Source organism: Typopeltis vanoorti, chromosome 17, assembly GCF_054136105.1.
Source record: "Typopeltis vanoorti isolate ZY-2024b chromosome 17, IOZ_Tvanoo_1.0, whole genome shotgun sequence".
NCBI classification, from domain to species: Eukaryota; Metazoa; Arthropoda; class Arachnida; order Uropygi; family Thelyphonidae; genus Typopeltis; species Typopeltis vanoorti.
Window position 1 is genome coordinate 67,050,350 of NC_143565.1, and position 16,320 is coordinate 67,066,669.

General features: G+C 34.1%; 1 protein-coding gene across 5 annotated transcripts in view; it reads right to left on the minus strand.

Moving 5' to 3' along the window:
• Positions 1–407: 407 nt before the first annotated feature.
• Positions 408–16,320, minus strand: part of LOC150097455 (tribbles homolog 2-like) — a 154,886-nt gene continuing 138,973 nt past the window's right edge. For all 5 annotated transcript variants that reach the window (XM_090407245.1, XM_090407248.1, XM_090407243.1 and 2 more), the window contains 3 exons: positions 15,388–15,696; positions 8,672–8,964; positions 408–1,640 (listed from right to left, as the gene is read on the minus strand). In XM_090407245.1, coding sequence (XP_090263371.1) covers positions 1,148–1,640; positions 8,672–8,964; positions 15,388–15,633 — 1,032 coding nt within the window. In that variant the 5' untranslated portion in view covers positions 15,634–15,696 and the 3' untranslated portion in view covers positions 408–1,147. The remainder of the gene's footprint in view (positions 1,641–8,671; positions 8,965–15,387; positions 15,697–16,320) is intronic.

Genomic DNA, 16,320 nt, shown 5'->3' on the forward strand with positions numbered 1-16,320 from the left:
TGCTAGAAATAAATCACAAATATCTAGTCCCCCCCCTTTTTTTAAAAGAAATTACCGAAAACACTATCCTTTTTATCACAAATGAATTTTGATGAATCTAAACAGAAATGAGTGAAATAAAACAGTTACAAACATTTAAAAAATATATGTAGAGTAATTTTTTAAATGTGTGTAACAATGTGGATAGTCTTACACATGTATTGTCATTCTTTCTTCTTATCAAACTATATATATATATATATATACACACACATGCAATCTTTTCAGATTGTAACAAGATTTTTTTTATCCATGACTGCATAAACTTCACATAAACATTAATTCTAGCAGCAGTCACAACAAAAGTAGTACAGAAATTGATCTCTGAAATTACTTCAGATTTAATTTCTGTTAATTTATAGACATCGTACCTCCTTTCAGCTGGCTGCTGAAGAATCTCACAGAATGTTAACCCACCAATACATTAAACACTTATGTAAGGTTGAAGAAATTTTTGACAATATTATCAAACTACAGTGTTTAATACATTTCAGAAATTACGATAATCACTAAAATGAAAACATTCATATGTTTTCATATTTTTTGAAGAGGAAAAGAAATAATAGTATGAGGTTGTGTGTTTTTATAAAGCAAATCAATAAGCACCAAATACGAGAGGAAGCATCTGTTGGAATTTCAATATAACTTTTCAAATTCACAAAAGGTAGCATTAGTGCTTATTTTTTTCTAAACAGCTATTTTGCATAAAGTGACTACAAAAAAGCTGTTCTTGCAATTGTTTCCCTGCTTTCAAAGGTACTTAACATCCCATCATCTATGCTCACTGCTGAGTTGTTATATTATGCTTAAAACATACTTTTCACTGTATGCTTTAGCAGCATTCCCTATCTAATGAATTTCGTTACTGCATGAACCATATCTATTTTCTTCACAGTATATTTAATACTATGAAGAAAACAAATAATCTTTTATAAAGGGAATGCAGCAGGCAGAGAGCACAGCAACAGCTTCTGTTTCCAGCTGATTAAGACCCCCCCCTCTCCCACACTCCTATTAGAAACAATTTCTAATAAGGAGTTATCTACATAATATAATAATAATTAACTAATATAATACATCAATTTAGAATGTAAAATGTATAGAGTGTTTATGTAAAAAGTGATGGATTGTCTTCCGATGATAAATCTGGTACAGTTTGGTCTGGTACTTGTGCATCGCTTCCATCTGCAGTTTTTTGATGATTATCGTTAAGAGAAGGTGTTCCTTGAGACTCCAGTTTAAACCATGGATGATCTAAAACTTCTGCAGAATTAAGACGTTGACTAGGATTTTTTTGTAATAAGCTGCAAATCAATAATTTTGCTTTATATGGTAAAGATACTGGGATAGTATAATTGCCACTCCTAATTTTACAGAACAGATTACCAGGATGGTTATCATGAAAAGGATATCTTCCTACAAGCATTGCATATAGCATAACTCCTAAACTCCAACAGTCTGCAAGTTTGCCCGAATAAGATCCTGATGTTGTTAAAATTTCTGGGCTTACATAAGCTGGACATCCATGTTTGTCACTTAAATCATCACTATCAGTGTCCAATATAACAGCATCATCTAAAGTTTCCAATTTCAAATGTTTTCTATTAAAAAAAAAAAAAATTATATATATACGTACACACACACACACACATATACATACATCACAATGTATTTCAAAAGCTTAGTGAAAAAATAGCATTTTATACATCATTACTTGAAAATACATCTAGAATTCAAGAATTAATTAAAAAATCTTATCTACCAGACATTAAATTTAAACTAACTTAATTGTATATTAAAAATGCATACTTTGAACATACAGAAGCATTTAAACACTGTGATGCAGAAATAACAACCAGAAGTTTTCTATTATGAGATTTGCATTCCCGGTTATTTGCTATTTCTACAGTTTTCACAAAATCTTTTTATTGTCTTCAACAATAGAGTAAGAAAACCTATTTGAAAATCTTTGATGATTAAATAATCTGCTAGTTCCAAGCCTTCTGGATGATGGTATTTGGTAATCCCCCCCCCCCCAAAAAAAGAGTCGTGATAACATTACAAGTCCACAGTGGGAATGGAATTAATTCAACCATTACCATTTTTGAACATCTAAAAGTGGAAAGCAAAAGGTCAAAATTTATCACACATCAAATTTCTGACAGGTACCAAATGGGAGTGTAAACAGGATAAACTATGATAATAGTAGTAATGATTAAGCTGGTTATTACTAGCTTCCTATCAGCACTTTTTTTTCCAAATTTGTCAGGATTCCAATGATGTCAAATTTTACGTTTTAGTCTTTTAACTCACTCCTCGCCATATTAATCCACCTAGCCCTTGGTCTTCCTCTTTTCTTACCATTCTAGCATCAAATACTTGTTTTGCTAACCTCTCCTCCATCATTGATTTTTTTTTTTTTTTTTTGAGAATTTCCTTTTCTCAGAAGGAAATGTATAATTTATTTCTAATCCAACTCTTATTATCTTATGATCTGTCTAAAAATAGTCATAACAGGAGCAAATTTGCCCACTTGATTGACTAACTGGTTAATATACTTGTTCTCTAACCAACAGGCTCTGGGTTCAAATCCCACCATGGGCACATATGTTTGTGATTGTCTTCAGGTGGAAGATGAGTTTCACTCCCCACTGAGAAACTATCACCTTGATTATTGAAGGCCTATATTTCCAAGTAGCTTCAAAAAAGTTTCCTTTTTGGTTTCTAGGTTATGTTAATAAAAACCCTTAGCCAGCTACAGTGCCAATGAACTATAGGTTTATTACCCACAAAAGGTTGTAAACCTGTTGTGGATGGAAGTCGAAAAAAACTCGCTGCCCACAAGGATCCTTTAAAATAGGTATTAAAGCAACCAAACATTCTTTACAACCAAAAATCAACAAAATGACTGACAAATGAAACCCCTATAATAAACTGAACGAGTAAGTATTTTGGTATTGTCATTTTAACTCTTCTGAATAGCTTTCTGAGGCATACTTGGCAGTGTTACTGCAAAAAAAACACAATGGTTGCTATTACCCAACACACAAGAAATGTGTTGGTTGCTTACATGGACAGATGAAGTAACCTCTTTTTACAAGAATGAAAAAACTATAGGGATATTCAATGCTATAATCCAGAAAACTTTGAACTAAGGAACCAGATCTTCAAGTAGACTTCCCAACACCCAGGAATGTCTTTCTCCATCATTCAAGATATGCTTATGATCAAAAAATTTATGAAGACATTGAAATCAACAATCCAGCATGATGAATGTAAAACAAAAAAAGAATGATAATCAGCTTCCAACAAAAATTAGAAGTATTGGAGAAAACAATGTTCTGATTTAAAAAGTGATATATGCAAGTTAATAAATTAATCTTCATTTTTTGTTTTCAGTAATTGATTCTAAAAAGTGTCAAATTTCAGAAATCATTATGCCATGCAAAATTACTGCAGTATTGTCAGATTACATCCTTCAAAAATTATGTCGTGTCAGTTAGCAAGGTGTAATCAAATCACAGACTTTTCAGTGAGAACTTCACCATCTCCAAGCCTTAGTTACAAAAGTCCTCCCAGCAAACAAGGAAAGCTTAGGTTGGTTTGTTCAAGACTATCATGTACAAACAGAACAAAATAGGTTTCTACAAGTTTCCTGCTAGATTTGCTCAGCCTAGCTAACTCAGTTTCACTTCATAAATCTAGCTGTGTTCTTTGTGACTTGCATTTGATTTCCATTCATGATTCAAATCTGGGTCTGACCGAAATGAATATTGTTCTTCTGACTGCAGCATGGAGGCATTAGCATTCAGATATAATTGATTATTAGTACCTAAAAAAAAATAAGCAACACTCTACTAAGTAAAGGTCTTACTTTCCTAGTTATAGAAGAAATACATCTGAACAACCTTCAAGCCAAGATGAGATATCAGACCATTGTCACCATGTCTGCTCATGGCATTAATGTTTAAGAGTTTACAACCTATCTTGGCTAGGATTAACATAAAAATACAAAATTATATATGTTAAAAGTTTGAATTGTATAATTCTTAAAATTACTACACTTTTCAGAAATAGAAATAGAAAAACAAAAATGAAGAGGATTGAAATCTTCGGGTGAATTATAAAATGGCTACAGACTAAGTATATCTATGCAAGTCTTGAATTTAATTTGAGAGCACCATATATAGTTGCATGTCAAAATATTATTTCTGAAGTGAAAGACTGCTCATGTCATCAACATTCTTACTCTCTCTAAACTGTAACAGCAAAGTTTGAACAGGATTAGGAAGTTAGCCATAGACAAAAAATGTTAATTTGGCACTGTCAAAGTCACAACTATTGTCACCTGAAATCAACTTCCAAATAGTATGGATATCTGTTTTCATCGTGCTTTACATCAAGAATTTAAACATACTTAAAGGTCAGAGGTGTATAACTGAGAGGAGACTTCCACAGCACAGCCTTTAAAGGAATGCAGAGAACCTACCAGAGATTCTGACCTAATGTCCAATCCTCACCTTCTTCTGGTGCACCCTGTTAGGATCTACCTAGATACTGAATGAATGAGGATGGGCTGGCAATTTTGGATTTCATTATCAAATTCATGCCATGTACCCTCAAGGGGTGTACAGAATATGATAGTACTACATGAAAAATTTACACCATTACTAACTTCCTATCTACAATTTTCCTCAAAATCACTCTGTTACTTGTCAAGACTCCAACATTATCAGATCTTATATTTCTATCTTCTAAGGCACTTCGTACCGTATCAATCCACCTATTTCTTGGTCTTCCTCTGGGTGGTTTTTCCTGCAAACCTGGCAGAGAACACCTGTTTTGCTAATCTTTCCTTGCCCATTCTGTTTAAGTGACCATATACCACCTGAGATTAGCTCTGATAACGCAGTCCTAGATGTTGACAATGTCAAGTTCTTTCCTAATATCCTCATTTTTAATATGATACTGCCATTGATGCCATCTGATCACGCCTCCAATCTTTCCCAGAACTCTCATATCTGCAGTCTCTAGTTTTTGGTCAAGTGTTTCACTTCTGACCCAGCTCTCAGATCCATAAGTTAAAACTGGTTTGAACACTGTCTTGTACACAGCTAATTTAGCTATATACAAGACAGTGTTCAAACATTAGCTGTAGTTGGAAAATTAGCTGTATACATCTTGTATACAGCTAATTTTCCGACTAATTTCTCTCTAATTCCATATGAATTTATTCAATTGACTTCCTACCATACCAGCTTTGTTGATTCTGTTGTCTATTTCTATATTAAATTTATCATTTTCACTAAAAATTGTGCCTAAGTAGCTGAAATGGTTTGCTTGTTCCACACATTCCCCATTCACAACAATTCTAGCTATTTTCATTGTCCTTGTCTTTTTAATGCTGACCTTCATACCATATCTATTACAACAGTTATTCAATTTAGTCAGTGAATCTTGAAGACTTGTAGCAGATTTATTTAGAAGTATAACATCGTCTGCATAAAGGAAAGAACTGACATTAACATCTTCAATTTTGATATCATGTTTAATACCACTTTCCTTAATAATGTGATCCATATAGATAATGAATAACAGAGGGGGGATAACGTACATCCTTGTCTCACACCAGATTTAACATTAAACCATCTTCCTGTACTTCCTTCAATTCTAACTGCTGACTTACAATTCAAATAAAGACTAAAGTATTGCTTGATATAATGCCCCATCGACACCATATAACTGTAGCATATTGAATAGCTTCTGTCTTGGCACCTTGTCACATGCCTTTTCCAGATCGACAAAACTCAAATAGAGATCTTTGTTATATTCCCATGATTTCTCCACTATTTGTTAAAGTGAAGATCTCATCCTGACAGCCTCTATTTGACCTGAATCCAGCTTGTTCTTTTGCAATTCTTCTCAACTGTTTCTCAAGTATGCTTGCATATATCTTACCAGGAACACTCAGTAGGGAAATACCTCTGTAATTCTCACATGCAGTTTTATTTCCCTTTTTATATATGGGTACTATTAGAGCTCTACTCCAATCATCAGGAATTCGACCCTCTGTCCAGGCAGTCTGAACTATGCAGTGCAGCCATTGTAAGACTTTTATACCACCATACTTCAACATTTCTGGTCGAATATCATCTACTCCTGCAGCCTTTCCACATTTCAAGCCTTTGATGGCTTTTTCTACTTCAAGTATGGATATGTATTCCTGACTGCATGCCTGGTCAATGTTTTTTACCACTGTGCTGTCATCACTGCTTGTTTCATTTAGCAGTTTTTCAAAGTAATTACTCCATACTTAAGAATATCCTTTTCTCCCGTTTTCATGTCACCTTTATCATCTCTAACTGCTTTTACAGCACTCTTTCCTCCATTCCCAAACTTCTTCAACAACCTCTAGAATATTTTGCCACCTTCTTGATATTTATTTTCTATGTTCTTGCCAAAGTCCTCCCATGACTTTTGTTTAGCTAGTTTTACACAGTGTTTAGCTTTCTTACATTTGTCTCTGTGTTCTCTAAGAGCACAAGCTGACTTATTTTCCCAGAACTTTTGATATGCTTTCTTCTTTTCCTTCACTGCCTCTTTAACTTCATGTGTCCACCATGGAGTTCTAATTTTTCTATCCTTGCAAATAACTTCACCACATCAGGGTTTTCTTCAAGGCTTGCTCAAACTCTTTAATTTTTTTCTTCAATAATCTTTGTGTATTTTAGTCTACAGTTCACATCTGCGAGCTGCTCAACTTTTATTGACTTTAAAACTTTCATACATGTTATTCTTTTCAATATGAAATTCAATTTTATCCTGCTCAAGACTAGATAGTGATAACTTCCAATTTCAAATTCTCTGTACACTCTGGTGTCCTGCACCAGTAGGAAAACATCACTATCAACAATAACATAGTCAATGAGACTTTTCTTATTCCTTGCCTCTTCTCTCCATGTGAATTTGTGCACATTTTTATGTTGGAACATACATAGTGTTAGTAATAACCAGTCCATGTCTTGAGCAGAAATCCAACAGATATTTGCATTATTATTAGCTTTGCTCTTTTCTCCAAATTTTCCCAAAATATTTTTGTATGTCTCACAATCATTTCCTGCTATTTAGACCCCCAACAAGGACCAACTTTTCCTTTTTCATTGTGTTAGTTGCTTTTTCTAAAGCCCCCAAAAATTCCTTCACTTCTACCTTAGTAGAACCGTCTGTGGGACCATAGGCACAAATAAGTCTCATTGTCTAGTTCCCCATTTAGAGTAATTTGCCCACATTACTCTACTTGACATTGCCTGCCATTCAAGATGATTAGCCTCGTATTTTGTGTTGAATACTATGGCTACTCCTTCTTTACCTTGATTGTCATTGCCTGAATATAACATTTTGTATTTATTGCTCAGAAAGATCTTCTGGATTTAGCGCCAACCAAATTGTATTCTTATTGGCTTAAACCACAATACAAAATGATGGTATAACATAACAGAATTTCATGCCGGCTTGGGCATCACCTGGTTAAACAAGCCCCCCCCCCCCGTTTTTGCCAGGAGAGCAGGGCAAACAGCAAAAAGTCAGCTACTGGAACAAATCCTAAAACAGCCTTCCAACTCAATATCACCAGAGTTCAAGATCAGTACTATCGACATAAGAAGCCTGAATGGTAAAGAAATGGAGCTAGCTGAGGAATTGGATAAGTACGAGATCAACATATTAGAGGTGATGACTGAAACAAAAAAGACAAAAATTGGCGAGATCTTTCTGAGCAATAAATACAAAATGTTATAATCAGGCAATGACAATCAAGGAAAAGAAGGAGTAGGCATAGTATTCAACACTAAATACTTAAAAATAATCTCAGCACTTTAGAGCATCTTCTAAATTTTTTCTTCTCTTTTTAAATATGTTTCCAAACCCACAAAAGGTTGTAAACCTAGAGCATGATTAGTATTGACAGGCTACAGAATTTTTTTTTAAATTTATATATATATATATATATATCAGAAACCCTCCTTTAGAAACCAAACATGGAATTTTTTCAAGCCACTTCATCAGGCTCCAATAATAAGGACAGCAGCATCACACTGGACAGTGAAATTCATCTCCTACCTAAAGACAAATCATAAACATTCATGTCCATGGCAGGATTTGAACCTGCAGCCTGATGATTGCAAAAACAAGATGTTAACCACTTGGTCAACTACCCAGCAAATCACTGGCATGTTTGGCCAAGTGGTAACAAAGCAAGTAAGCAATCTTTTCTTTCGCATGCAAGATTGTGAAACTCTTAGCCCATTAATGTCATATGTGGAATTGAGATTAAGAAAAAGCCCACTAATGTTCTTCCTGAATAACTAGTCCTTAGGAGAATTCTAAATATGGCAGGTTGTTCTAAAATACCAGGGATGAAGCACTGTTTCAGTGTGAAGTTAGAAAATAAAATAGATGGAAGAAGAAAAGACCATCAAGTGCAGTTCAATAGAACCAGCACCCCATTGAAGTGCTTTAAAAAAGACAGACCAGGATAAGAGAGACAGGAATGAGACTGTGGGACAAAAAAGGAAATTTATATACAATGGCAATAAAAATTTAATATGAAACTAATATTCATTTCAATACTTACTTTTCAGAGTCCTTAAACACAAATTTTCTTAATTTCAAGTCTCTCAAAACAATTCCTGCTTCATGGCATGCAGCCACGGCAGAAACAACTTGATGAAACAGAAGGACAGCTTCATGTTCTCTTAAGCGTTTTTTATTACGAATATATGTATGAAGGTCTCCATATGACCGAGGAAAGATGATATACGTATGCGTTACACCTACTATTACTTCCTGAACTGAATTTACATTTGAATGATTATCAACTCTAAAGTGGCCCATCAAAGCTTCATTATAATGGCTATTAGGTACAACCTAAAAAATAAGTAAAAGTTATACTTTATTAACATATGTAAAAATACTGTCCTATTGCAAATAATCAACTCCAATATTTAACAACCCAAGTGGCCATATGGATTATATATACATATATATCAAAAGTATATGCTTCGTATTCATGTTATTTTTATAGTATCCATATGTTAAATTTCAATGGACACGTTGCATCCATGTAATTACTGACATGTAAACATGATCAGTGGTTAAACAATTACAGGAATTGAAATATTAATATAGCAAATTTTTCAAAATGTAAAAGCAGAGAAAAATTAAATTTTTTCAATTTATTTAAAATTCTGACCACAGGCTCCTCAGAGCCATTATAAGAATAGACCACAAAAAAGAACAACATATCAGGGAAAAATCAAACTATAAAAGACAACCCAAACAAATAGACTACCACAAGTTCAGGAAGTACATAGAAGAGACCGAATGGACTATTAAAAACTGTTACATAAATGATGACTATATTGACTTTATTAATAAATTCAGCAAGTGCAAGAAAAAATCAGAAATTCCTGTGAAACAAAAGAAAAGAGAACAACTCTCACCTCAAAGTATAGAACTACTGAAAAAGAGAAAAGAACTGAAGAAAATTTTCTAGAATACAAAATTATCTGTAAGTTACCAAGGAAAAGAATTCCAGAAGACTTTCTGGATACAAAAATTAAGAGAAGTAGTGCAGGCAAAAACCAGCCTGAAAAAAATAGAGAAAGACTTAAATTTTAAACAGTCAATTCCATCTACTTTACAGGATCAAAATGGAGAAAAACATACTAATAGAAAAAGGATAGAAGAAATTGTGCAGAATTTTTATAATGATCTCTATGCTACTAAGTGCCAAGTTTTAGAACCTATCATTCCAAAACCAAGCGATATACCAGATGTACTTCCAGAAGAAACATAACATGCCCTTAAGAAAATGAGTAAAGGTAAAGCCTCAGAACTTGATCATGTTAAGGCTGAAGAAATCCAACAAGGTGGACCAATTATTTTCAAAGCCTTGGCTGCCAGATTCATGTGGTACTTCAAGGAAAGATTCCAGAGGAATGGAAAATCTCAAAAACCATACTTCTATTCAAAAAAGGGAATAAGGAAGACAAAAAACTACCGTCCAATCTGCCTACTCTCTCTCACATATATAAGATCATGAACAGAATCCAAAACACTCTAGAAGACAACTCCAGCAGAGAGCAGGCAGGATTCAGAAGAGGCTTCTCCACAATAGATCATTTCACAACTAACAGAAAAATGCAGAGAATACCGAATCCCTCTATGTTTCCTCTTTATTGATTTTAGAAAAGCATTTGATACCATAGAAGACAATGCAGTCATCAGTGCCTTACTAGAAATAAATGTGGATCTTACTTATATCCACATGATAGAGAGGGGTCCTCCAAGGCAATGTGATCTCCCCAAATCTATTAACCAGCACTTTAGAATACATTCTGAAAAAAATAGACCTAAATGGAGGAACAAGCATAGATGGTGAAAAGCTGCAAATTCTTATGTTTGCCAATGATCAAGTACTGATATCTCACAACCCAAAAGACCTAGAAGAAATGGGCGAAAAAGTATACACAAACAGCAGTAAGATAGGCTTAGAAATGATTCTAGAAAAAACAAAATGGATCAAAAACATCTACACAAAGTGACAGTCGCCTATGTATTGATAACATCTCTATAGAACAAGTTGACTCATACAAGTACTTAGGACAAACAATAAAAATGAATAACGATTTATCTGAAGAACTAGCAAAAAGAAAGAATGCTGCATGGCTATCATTCAACAGATTAAAAGAAACACTTACTGATCCAAATCTTGACATCTCTCCGAAGGCAAAAACTATTTAATAGTGATATTCTACCATCACTCACATACGGATCAGAAACATGGAACACGACAAGAAAAGAAGAAGAGACTCTCAGAATATCTCAGTGTACAATAGAACGCAGGATTTGTAACATCAACAGAATGGAACATGTTAGAAACACGGAACTAAGAAAGAGATCAGGCATAAAAGATGTGGTAACTGGAGTATACGAAAGCAAGATGAGATGGGCAGGTCACATAGCCAGACTCAGATAATATAAGGACATATAGAATACTCAACTGGCAACCAAGAATAAAGAGAAAACCAGGAAGACCACCTACAAGATGGGAAGATCCACTAGTGAAATCTATGGGTATAACATGGAAGAGAAAGGCTAAAGATCGAGATCGTTGGAGGCATCTTTGTGACCTGCACTCATGGAGAAATCCTGAGTGAAACACTGGTCATCAAGGTAATGTAATTTAAAATTTGAATTCAAATTTTAAATAAACAGGATCCAACACAACCAAAATTGTATTTATTTTTTCATTCAGAAGATACTTGAAGTCCAAGGTTTGATTCAAAAATTACCTATGGGAGAAATGACATATCATCACTAGCAATCCCTTGTGAACAGGTATGTTGGTGTTCTAAAGTCTGATCTATTGGTAGGTCTGAAAATGGATGATTAGGCAGACACATGACTACATGACCTTCTACAATAACGTTTCCCAGAGATCAAGAAGCATTTTTAGCCCTAGCTTTTCAAGCTGTTTAAGTTGATATCACATTTCTTCACAATCACTTGGAGATTATCATTGAAGTGTTTCATTTTTTCCCTCCTTGTTTTCTGTCTCTCCTCCAGTTTCAAAACAAGCATCCACTGGAGGAGTAGCTATCTAGAATAGATGACAAAACCAATTCAATGAAGTTTGCAATGACAATCATTGCCTCACTACATGGTGCAACCTGTCAAAACATCAATGTTAGCATCTTTCAAATCTTAAGAATTCTAAAGCTTTTGTTAAAATGAACAAATTAAAACCGAGGAAGGCATAATACAGGGATGCCCTCTCTCACCTCAACTCTTTTATCATCTTCCTAGAAGAAGTTTGTAAAACCATAGCTGATGAACCAGGTGTAAAAATCAATGGTACCACCATTAATCACATAAAATACGAAGATGATATCATTATTTTAGCAGATTCTAAACCACGGCTAGAAAAAACTATTAATATTTTAAATGACTCTTGTAAAACTTATGGTATGAAAATAAATCTTCATAAAACAAAAATAATGACGACAGGTACAGAAGAAGAAAATATTTCTATAAATCTCGAAAATCACCTACTGAAACAAGCTAATAAATATGTTCATCTCGGCAGTCTTATATCTAGTAACCTCAACAATATGGAAACAGTAAAACACAGGCTAAACCTAGGTTGAACCAACATGAATAAACTAAACAAAATATTGAAAAATAAAAAAATCCCAACAAGTCTAAAATTAAAATTATATAAAACAATTATTATCCCAACGGCTACTTATGCTTCAGAAGCCTGGCGATTAACTCAACAACCAATCAAGAAACTTGAAGCATCTGAAATGAAATGCCTCAGAAAAATTAATAACACCCATTGGATGATCAAATAAGAATAAATTTAAACTTCCCAGATAATATAATAGACACAGTCATTAAGCATCAACTGAGATGGTTTGGTCATATTCAGAGAATGGCTCCTCATGGACTCCCATATTTAGCTCTAAATGGATATATAGGAAGAAAAAGACCTAGAGGCAGACCAAGAAGTAGTTGGATAAAGTTGCTGAAAAAACATTCCCATCTACCCAGCTATAGTCATGATTGAGATGGCTAAAGATCGCAATAAGTGGAGAACCTTTCTTCTTAGTGGACTCAACCAGTTATCAAGCGGATGAGATGAGATGATGAAAAAAGAAATTATATAAAACACTAAAATCTTCATGCCCAAACCTGTAAGAACTGTTATTAATATTGACAATATATATATCCTTTGGAAAAATAAATTACATGTAAAAAGTGAGTACCAATTATTTTTATTATCCAGCTAAGTAAAACTGGTTAAAATAGAACAAAATTTTATGAGAACTAAAAAAAGCAGTGCACCTATTTTCTTTACAAATTCTAGCTATATGAAATTAAAAGTGAAAAAAAAAAAAAAAAAATTTCATTCTAATTCTACATTAATACTAGTGACATTTTATGCTCTCAGCATGTAATTTGCTTATTTCATGCCACACAGGAGGTGCTAAAAAACGGTCTTTGATAAGTGGGTGTAGTAAATATGCTTTTCAGTATTCACTACCTTTTTCAATGCAACAAAAAAAAAAAAGAAAAAAAGTGGTTTTTCTTCACTTTCAAAGGCCATATACAGGGTGTTCGGGATAAATTTGACAGTTTCGTAAGGAAAAAGAAAATCTTCTTTGTATCTATTAAATTTAATGAATTGACAAAAAAACATTACAGGCAGAGTTAATTACAATACTATCAACAAGATTTACTCAAAATAACCACCATTAGCATCGATCACAGCTTCAATTCTGCTTCGGAACCTCGAACAAGCTGATGCTACAGTCTCCCTGGGAAGGGCCGCAAAAACTGTTTTAATTTTATCCATTAACTGGGCTTTTGTATTACTGGAAGTGCGATTGGTGTCTTTTTCAACTGCGCCCCATACAAAATAATCCATGGGGTTAAGGTCTGGGGAGTTTGGAGGCCAAACATTTGGACTGGTGAAGTCGTAGAAATTTTCAGACAACCATTTTTGACTTTTCCCAGAGGTGTGGCAAGGGGCCGAATCCTGCTGCCATACATACGGCCTACCATTGGCTACCCTTGTTATCCAGGGCTTGACTACAGTTAGCAACTCCACGAACAAAGCCCGAATTCCAATGCCAGGGTTCTTCAACACCTGTTCCTGCAGATTTGCGAGGAATTCTGCTGTACGAACGCAATCAGATCGTCTGCTAGGGATCTTTCTTCTTGCTACATCCTCGTAGTCACCATTGCAAGTCTCTAGTTCATGCCTGATTGTTTTTACTGTATTCAGGGAGCATTGGGCAGCAGTCGTAATATCCTTATTTTGATGGCGGGCACGAATCATCATGATACAAGTTATTCTCTTCCATGATTCAGGTGGGTTCCAGCTATCCATCCTTTCTGACATCTTGTATATGAATGAAGAAGGGTCCAAACTTTTAAATGAAGAGAAGTGTGTGTTAATACATGTAACTTACGGAAAAATATAATTAATTATAAATATGTCAAATTTATCCCGAACACCCTGTATATATATAGGATAAAGGGATGAAAATAACAGAATGGAATCAATTTTGCTTTATAATCACCTATCATGAGTACTGATCATTAAAAATATTTATTTAGTCTCCCACATAACTTTAGGGGTTCAAAGTCGACCATTTTGAAGAAAAACACTTCAATCAAGGGGCATATTTATTGATTACATGTATAAATAAAACACAAAAAATTAGACTTATGGATTCAGCCTAAAGCCTGCAGGTATACCTAAAGTAGGTGGTTACCATTTTGAAAAAAAATTAGTTTATCTGAAAATGCAAATAAGAAATAAACTAAACATCCTGAGCATTCACAAATGGATGGAAAAAACTGAAACTGGACAATCTGGAAATAAGCTGCAATTAAAAACTTTCTGAAATTGTGATCCATTCTGTGGATATGGCTGCCACAAAAAAAAATTTCTTCCATCTAAAGGATAGGGTGATAAAATAACAAATTATGTAGCTTTGCCCTCTGAAGTGAGTACCACAAAAAATGAAATGATTTACATCATGATCCCAAAGGATATAATTTATGCTGTTTTATGAAATTCAGTGACATGTCAATAATACTATCCTGAGTGTCATAAACCAACACCATAAACTACTATTAAGAATTTTTGTTTTGAGCACTTAGGAGTACTATATTCTAACATAATAATAATTATTATTATTACATAACACCTCCGGGAGTCCAAAGACTCAGAGGAAGGGCACCTACTCCACAACTTCCATCTCCACCAACAGCAACTACCTTCATCATCTACACCAACGCCATCTAATGCTGATCAACACCATTAGTATTTTCACAAACATCCATGCCCACAGCAGGCTTCGAACCCTTTTGGCTGGAGAGCAGATACGCTAACCACTCGGCCAACCATTAGAAACAGAAATAGCCACTGCATCATTATTATATATGCCTATTTTGTTCATCACAAGAATATCCCTCTGTGTTCTCAAAGCATTCTGTGGAATAATAATGAAGCAATGATTGTAATTAAAAATAAAAGTAAATTATGTCACAGGGACAACTGGTAACATCAGTAATCAGATGATATTCTAGCGACAGCATAGTGCCAAATCACCTTTTGTTCTTGAGAATGCATAACATCAAACTGCTTTGCCTTTTTGTTTTTAATACATAATATAGTTGAAAATGAGCATGTTGCATGCACTGGAAGTTGAATTATTGTTATTAGAAAAAAAAAAAAAAAAGTCAAAAAAGTCAAAATAACATGGTACATACCTTATATGCACATTCCTCATTTGTTTGAATGTTTATACAGCTTTTTAAAGTGCTGCCTTCGACTCCTTTCAACAGCAGATAGTTTCCAATCTTTTTGGTATCTGTATTATCAACAGGTGTCAAAACAGGAGGAGTCAATGGAAGGCCTGAAGAACTTAAATTACTTCCTTCAAATAATTTTTCAGCATTCTGTTGCTGTAAATGTGAAGCCTGACTTATTTTTAATTTTAGCTGTGAAGCATTCATTCTTTAATTATAAATGATTTACTATGATGAAATAAGCAGGAGTTTCAAGTCTGAATAATTAAACTGAAAAAAAAAAAAAAACTATTAGAAACATAAAAACACAAGCAACTTTAAGAATAAATACACATGTATTAATTTTTAAATTATCATTAACAGAGTGTCACAGACACACCATGGTGGGTCCCATTAGTTACTAGCATATCTGCGATATTATAGCTTTACTTGCCAATCTTTTAGTAATGCATTCCAGTGATCTACCACTCGCTGTAGAAATGTACTTGTTACTCACACAATTTACTTATGTGAGTAACAGAAGCGAGTAACATGGCCTCTCATTCTTTAGCTCTCCTCCATCTAATATGAATTACATTTCACATTAATCCGATGAGATCTCCTCACCTATTTGGATGTGTTTATCATATTACAGTACTTCATCCTATCCACCACATTTGCAACTTAAACTCAATCTTTCCTCAACCAACATTTCTGAATGCTGATACTGCCTCAGTTATCTCTGAATCCCTTTCAATTTACTCATCTCAAAAGAAACCAGGTTTGAAATCATTCTTATAACAAAGAACTTATCTCTAATTGTCAACATCCAATCAGAGCAACCCCAAACAGTCTTCACAATGTTTAGAATGTATCCCTCCTGTCTGAAAATAAGACAGTCAATCATTACAACCA